The sequence below is a fragment of the Papaver somniferum genome, chromosome 6 (assembly GCF_003573695.1).
Source record: "Papaver somniferum cultivar HN1 chromosome 6, ASM357369v1, whole genome shotgun sequence".
Lineage (NCBI taxonomy): Eukaryota > Viridiplantae > Streptophyta > Magnoliopsida > Ranunculales > Papaveraceae > Papaver > Papaver somniferum.
The window spans coordinates 74,379,529-74,387,367 of record NC_039363.1 but is presented as its reverse complement, the minus strand read 5'-3'; the positions used below and the strand labels follow the sequence as shown (position 1 = coordinate 74,387,367).

The window sequence follows — 7,839 nt, the reverse complement described above, 5'->3', positions numbered from 1 at the left end:
CATACCGTTTCCGAGGACGTGGTCTCAAGTTGGAAGTTCCATCGTGATTTGTGCGTAGACCACGGGTTCAACGTTCCCTGGTTTGTTGAAGGTTTCTCTAAGATCGAAAGTTTGCAGACCACGGCGGTTGAAGGCTGTTTGTACCTGCAATGGTTCAACCCTTAGATTATGGGCTTGCCGCTACAAGTCTAGTCTGCCAGAGGACATTGTTCGTATTTTATTAGTTTGTCCAAGGTTATTTGCGTCTTATAAACCATTAAGTTAAGTGACATTAGATGTTTTCTGATTGGCCAAGGGAGTAAGTAAGGATTAGTGAGTGAGTTGTATTTATAAACCAATCATTGTATTAAATCGGTAAGAAAGAAATATTCAAACTCAGGCTCATCCTTTTGGAAGAGAAGGTTACTGCTATGTGTTAATCATCTCTACCTTGTTGAATCATAACATTTGGTATCAGTTTGTTCGATCATGTGTCCTGATTCATGACGGGAGGAAGTGTTAAAGCACCTACAGTGAAGGAAGTCGCTCTTCAACAAAAAGTTGATGGAGAACGATTATCAGCTGTTGAAAAAGATCTATCTGACCTTAAAACTCAGATGATTTCACTCACAGACAGTTTCAATACCCAATTCTCTGCTCTATGGAAGTATTTAAGAGCTCTAATTCCTAATATTCCAGCTACCAACTCTGTTCAAAACCCAAATCTGCAATCTGACTCGGAGGGTGGTAATCCTTTTGGTGAATCAAATAGTAACAATGAGTTTCATCTATCTACAAGTAACTTTCATCATTATCCTAAAATTGATTTCCCTCGATTTGATGGATCTAATCCCAGAGGATGGCTGAGGAAATGTGAACGCTACTTTCACATAAATTCTATTGATCCAGCTAAACAAGTCGAATTAGCTTCTATACATTTAGATGGCAAATCTGTTTCATGTTTCTTATACTATCAGGAAGGTAAATTGTTTATTGATTGAGAGAAATTTACTTTTGATGTTTGTATGAGATTTGAGGATGTTGCTTTTGATAGTTATGTGGGTAGCTTTAATAAGTTGTCTCAAACAACCACTGTAGAGGAATATTATGAAAGATATGAATCCCTCAAAGCTATTATGAAGGCTAGTAACAAATTGTTATATGATGCATACTTTACTATGAGCTTCATTAGTGGCTTGAAAGATGAAATTCGTAATCCAGTTCAGATGTTAAATCCTAAGTGTGACACTGATGCTTTTTATCTTACTCGAATTCAAAAAGCTTCAGTAGAGTCACAGCTTAAACCATCTAAACCTTATACCCGTACCTTCCAACCTTCTACCAGTTCATTCACCCCATCCGCATCTCCATACAAACCTAATTTACCAGCTCTAACGGCTCCACCTAAACCACCCTTTTCATCTCCTAAACCATTTGTCACTATTACACCTACAAAACCATCAACCAATATTCCTCCTATAAAAAAACTCACACCAGCTCAAATGAATGTTCGCAGAGACCAAGGCCTTTGTTATAATTGTGATAAATTTTATCAACCCGGACATTTCTGTAAAACTCAACAATTGTTTATGCTAGTTGCTTCGGAGGAAGAACAATCCTCCATGACTGTTGATGATTCAGAAGAAGAAGCATCTTCTCCAACAAATTCTGGTGAATCTACAATGGAGATTTCTTTACATGCTTTTACTGGTATTATAACTCTATATACAATTCGTGTGCCAGGAAAATTGCATAAGCGCAAGATTTTGGTCCTTATTGATACGAGTGGTACTAACAATTTTGTGGATAAGACCTTAGCAGAGCAATTACATCTTCACATAGGACCTATTAGTCAAATGTTGGTTACTGTTGCCAATGGGGATACCATAATCGGTGAAGGTGTGTGTTCTGCGTTCAAATGGTCTATGCAGGACCATCAATTCTCGGGTGATCTTCGAGTCCTTCCGCTTGGTGGTTGTGATATGGTTCTTGGGGTGGATTGGTTGAAACAACTTGGTGACATAATATTTAATTTAGCTGAGTTAAAAGTCTCCTTATTCCATTAAGGTCAGCAAATCACATTACATGGAAGTACTTCTACTCCTTACTGCAGCATGATTAGTGGTAACTCCTTCCTGAAGTTTCTCAAAAGAAAAACTCCTACTATAATTGGTCAGTTCTTTTCCATTTCTTGCACTCCTGCTTCTGAACTTCCTCTTGCTATTGTGTCTGTGTTGGATAACTTTTCTGATGTCTTTTCTGAACCAACTTCACTACCCCCTTCTAGAGATTTAGACTATAAAATTCCTTTAAAGGCTAATGCTACTCCATCTGCACAACCACTCTATAGATGTCCATATGTCCAAAAGGCTGTAGTTGAACAAATGGTGCAAGACATGCTAGCTCTAGGAATTATTAATATAGTAATAGTCCTTTTGCAGCACCTATTTTATTGGTTAAGAAAAAGAATGGTTCATGGAGATTCTGTGTTGATTATATGAAGTGGAATGAAATGAAAATTAAGGATAAATTCCCCATTTTACTCATTTAAGATTTATTATATGAATTGAATGGTTTTATTATCTTCACAAAGTTGGATTTGAGGTTTGGTTATCATCAGATTAGAATGCATTTATCTGACGTATACAAAACTGCATTTAAAAATCATCATGGTCATTTTGATTTTAAAGTCATGCCTTTTGGTCTTACAAACTCCCCAGCCACTTTTAAAGCCCTCATGAACAAAATTTTCCAACCATATCTTAGAAAGTTTGTTCTTGTGTTTTTTGATGACATTCTTGTCTATAGCCCCTCACTTCAGGATCACATTATACATCTTTCTCAAACTTTACAAGTTTTAAGAGACCATTCTTTATTTTCCAATATGAGTAAATGTTGTTTTGCTCAACCACAACTGGAATATCCTGGACACTTAAATACTGCTGAAGGTGTTGCTGCTGACCCTGAGAAAATACCTGCTATGCAAAATTGGCCTCAACCTGCAAACTTGAAACAATTAAGAGGGTTCTTGGGGCTTACTGGTTATTACAGGAGATTCACTAAAGGTTATGGGACTATTATCAAACCTCTTACAGACATGCTTAAAAAGGATTGTTTTAGTTGGTCTCCTGCAGCCTTGGAAGCATTCTTAAACCTCAAACATGTTATGACTACTGCTCCAGTTCTTGCTTTATCAAATTTCTCTTTATCATTTGTACTTGAAACTGATGCATGCTCCAGAGGTGTGGGTGCTGTGCTGATGCAGACCAATAAACCAATTGCTTTCTTTAGCAAACCACTTTGTCCTAAAGCCTTAACATTATCTACTTATGAGCAGGAACTATTAGCCATTGTGATGGCAGTGTAAAAATGGAGACACTATTTATCTCATTCTAAGTTTGTCATTAACACTGACCATCAAAGCTTGAAGTTATTCATGGAGCAGAAGATTACTTCAGTACTCCAACAAAAATGGCTTATGAAGCTTCTTGGCTTGGACTATGAAATCAGATATAAGAAGGGGCTTGACAATAAGGATGCTGATGCACTGTCCAGATTTCCTCACAATGTTATTGCTTGTATGGATATATCCATCATCCAACCTCAATGAGCTCAAGATGTTCTCGGCAGTTACACAGAGGACCCTACAGCTCAGCAAATATTGCAACAGCTACTGATTATACCTACTCACAAATCTTATACATTGCAGGAGGGTGTCATTAGATACAAATCCAGAATTTACATTGGCTCTTCCAACAACATAAGGGACTCCATTATACACTCAGTGCACAGTTCAGCAGTTGGTGGACACTCTGGCATGCAAGGAACTTACAACAGAGCAAAAGCCTACTTCTATTGGCCTGAGCTGAAACAAGATATTATTCAATTTGTGGATGTCTGTGATATCTTCCAATTCAATAAATCTGATCACTTGGCTCCATCTGGTCTTCTCCAACCTCTACCCATTCCAAACACTGCATAGCAACATATTTCTATGGATTTTATTGAAGGTCTACCTCTCTCAAAAATCTGTCATTCTGGTTGTTGTAGACAGATTAACCAAGTATAGTCACTTTATTGCACTTGGCCATCCATTTTCAGCTAGCTCTGTAGCTAAGGAATTCTTGCATCACATTTTCAAGCTACATGGTCTTCCATCCTCAATAGTTTCTGACAGGGACAAAATATTTATCAGCACTTTTTGGCAGGAATTATTCAAATCTTTGGGAACCATATTGAATCTTAGTACTGCACATCACCCACAGACTGATGGGCATACTGAGAGAACCAATGCATGCTTGGAGCAGTACTTAAGGTGTATGACAGGTACTGCACCTAAACTTTGGTCAAATTGGCTAGCACTTGCTGAATGGTGGTTTAATACCAATTATCACCCCAACCTTAAAATGACACCATTCCAAGATCTATATGGATATACACCTCCTCACTTTGCCTTCCCTGTTCATGCCACCACTTCAATAGCTTCTGTGCAAGATTATCTACAGGAAAGAGATCATATGCTTCAATTACTGAGAGAAGACTTGACCAAAGCACATGCTAGAATGATTTTTTTGCAGATCAGTCTAGAACTAATAGATCATTTCAGGTAGGTGATTGGGTATTCTTGAAGCTCCAACCCTATCGACAATCTTCAGTAGCCTTGCGCAAAAACTTTAAACTCTCTGCCAAATTTTATGGACCATTTGAAGTTATTCAGAAGGTAGGAGCTGCGGCTTACAAGTTGAAATTGCCAGTTGGGTCTCGCATTCACCCTGTCTTTCATGTTTCACAACTCAAGAAGAAGATTGGGCTTCATATTACTTCTTCCCCTAGTTTGCCCTTGGTAGATACTAATGGTACATTTGTGGTAGTACCTATAGCAGTGCTGGATACCATAATCACCATGCGTGCATGTAATGCTATCTCTCAGCTTTTAATACAGTGGTCAAGTTCCCCACCTGAAGATGCGACTTGGGAGGATAGGTCTCACATTCAAGCTCAATTCCCTAATTTCATCCTTGAGGACAAGGATGCTTAAAATGAGAGGGTATTGTTATGTACCTGCAATGGTTCAAACCTTAGATTATGGGCTTGCCGCAACAAGTCTAGTCTGGCAGAGGATATTGTTAGTATTTTATTAGTTTATCCAAGGTTATTTGCGTCTTATAAACCATTAGGTTAAGTGGCATTAGTTGTTTTCTGATTGGCCAAGGGAGTAAGTAAGTATTGGTGAGTGAGTTGTATTTATAAACCAATCATTATATTAAATTGGTAAGAAAGAAATATTCAAACTCAGGCTCATCCTTTTGGAAGAGAAGGTTACTGCTATGTGTTAATCATCTCTACCTTATTGAATCATAACAAAGGCCCTCTCGCGGATGAGGTCGCACAACAGGAGGTGGAAATCGAAAGGTTTTCCACGGAGTTGAAGATGAAACGGGCAGCTCACGAAAGCAAGAAGGAGGCTTTATCCAAGAATAGCAAGCCATTACTAGATGGTTTTCCTTGAATGTACTCCTGTCTTCTGAACTTCTTTATTTAGGATTTTTTTTTGAAAGGCGAACAAAGCGCCTAGTTTATGGTTTGTTTTTCTGGATTCTTGGGTTGATAGATAATTGTTACCTATGAGGGTTTTGGATTATTCTTTTGGAATGAATTGTTTTTAGAATAATGTTGTTTTTGGTCATGACTATATGTGGCATAAATACCCCAGGAGAGTCATGGAGTTTTGAATGTTGTGTTGTCAGTAGAAAGCATGGGATGAAACATAGGGATAGCATGGCTGTCGGTTTCTACCATCTATGTGAAAATTCTAGGTAGTAGAACATGCAACTCGTCTGATGAGACTTACTTGCTTTTTAGAGTCTCTCAACAAAATGGATCTCCCGGATGCAAATCTAAGTTTTTGTGGGCTGCGGTGCCGTGACTGTGAAAAGTCCCCAATCATTCCTAAGTCCCCAGTCGTTCCAGAGTCGTATGATAACCGAGGCGGCGACTAGTATGTGATGAGTGCCAAATAATGTATATATTTATCCCTTTTTGTTGGCATTTTAACTCATCTTTTGTGCATTAATTCTACATTTTATCCCATATTCTGTATTTTCATTGTTTTCAAGAATAAATATTTTTATTAATTAATTTTGCATTTTTAGGTAATAAATAAAGTTCGGATGAGTCGCGGAGCAAAAAGAGCAGAAAAGTAGTGAAAAGCCGGGAGAAATCACGCAAGGAAGCCGCGAAGAATGGTGCGCACAACCTCATTTTCTACACACAAAAACGCCTCCGTTCTCAGCCATCAGATCAGTTCTCAGAAGCATCCGATGGTCGCTCCTTCATAGAGCATCAAAATCTGAAGTCTCTGCCAAGCACCACAACGCTGAAATTCCAAGCCTTCAGATTAGATGGTAGTTGAATCCAACGGTTGCTCCCTTGATGTTCATCAAAGTTTGATATCCCCGCCTTACACTACAGCACCTAACCTAATCTAGCACCGTTCGTTTCGTTGTATCCCTTCATCCGACGGTCGCTCCTCGCTTGCCTCCGCATCACCGTCCGATCTACCTACCAGCTCCACATCCCACGGCTCATCCTCGCTGTTCTTCCAATTTGATGAAGCCGCCTAACACCCTAGCAACCGAACCTTACCACCTAACCAAACACCCCCCTTCTTCCCAAAACAGTCGAGCCCCTCTCCTCCATCACCTCCCTGTTTGCAGAACCAACTCCACTGCCACCACCGCCGTACCTCCATGTCCGCTACCACCAACTCCCCACCTGCTCAACATTGAAACCCCTATCACTCTAACATGCCTCTCACTTCTTTTCACTGTTTTCCCCTAGTCTAGGGTTTTGAAAATAGAGAAAAAGCATTGATAGACATGGTAGAAAATTAGGTGAAGCTAGAGTGAAATTGAAGGCATGGAGAGGTAGAGGAGGACAAATAGAAGAATGGGTCGAGTTCAATTTGATGTTGCTACATCAAATTAGGTAAAGAAATCAAACCCTAGTCTACTGTTTTTAATTTGGGAATTGTTTTTGGTAGAACCCTAATTGTGTTGTGGACTATAAATAGCCTTGTGGGTGTGATGTAAAGACCATGCTTGGAATAGCCAGCATCCAGGACTTTCATGTCCTGTTAATGTTTTTAATTTCAGTTCAATTTCATTTATGTTCATGATTGTTATGTTCCTGTTGATATGCATACTTTTAATTTCCTGTTATGTTCCTGTTAATGTTAATCATGTTAAGTGTTTACTCTGTTTAATGTGCCTTTGTTAGTTTAAATGCTCACTGTGTTTCAATTCATTATCATGAAGTGATGGTATGCTAGGCTAGTTACCTTTGAAGCATTGAACTGATTGAGTAATGGAAGAAATCAGTGCTCATAGCAAGCTGATTATCTTGCCATTCCTTTTGTATGCTTAGGATGCAATGTGCTGGTTGTGCAATGGAAGAAATCAGTGCTCATAGCAAGCTGATTATCTTGCCATTCCATTTTTGTTTGCCTGTATTCTTCCCTTGGCCTTGCATTGTCACCATTTCAGTTTCACCATCTCCCTTGCCCTTGGCTTAGGCCTTGGTTCACTTGCACTGTTATCTGATTGTTGTTGTTTAGTTTCTTCATTTTCTCCATTGTCTTTCCTGTTAATTGCCGTTGTTTTTCTTTACCTTGCTTTTCTGTGCAGTTGCATATCTTGCATAATTTTCTGCCATTTGCATCTGTCTACCACCTGCATCTCATGCTGTAGTTAATAGCATTTTAGCATCTGTAGTTGTAACTTAGTAATCATTTTAGTCTTGTAAATATTAGTTAGTAATCATCTGTGGTTGTTCATTAACTTTGCTACTTAGCTATACCTT

At 38.8% G+C, this 7,839-nt stretch overlaps 1 protein-coding gene across 1 annotated transcript; it reads left to right on the top strand.

Annotated features, from left to right (window-relative positions):
* The first annotated feature begins 482 nt into the window (after window positions 1-482).
* Window positions 483-3,346, top strand: LOC113290936. Its single transcript, XM_026540519.1, has 4 exons — window positions 483-960; window positions 1,078-1,995; window positions 2,047-2,402; window positions 2,573-3,346. The coding sequence occupies exons 1-4, from the start codon at window positions 483-485 to the stop codon at window positions 3,344-3,346; spliced, it is 2,526 nt and encodes an 841-aa protein (XP_026396304.1).
* The last annotated feature ends 4,493 nt before the right edge of the window (window positions 3,347-7,839 follow it).

Coding starts and splice junctions, on each gene's coding strand:
- LOC113290936 (XM_026540519.1), top strand. CDS start 483: ATGACGGGAGGAAGTGTTAAAGCACCTACAGTGAAGGAAGTCGCTCTT. Junction 1,996..2,046: donor GGATTGGTTGAAACAACTTG/GTGACATAATAT, acceptor TATTCCATTAAG/GTCAGCAAATCACATTACAT. Junction 2,403..2,572: donor CTCTAGGAATTATTAATATA/GTAATAGTCCTT, acceptor ATCTTCACAAAG/TTGGATTTGAGGTTTGGTTA.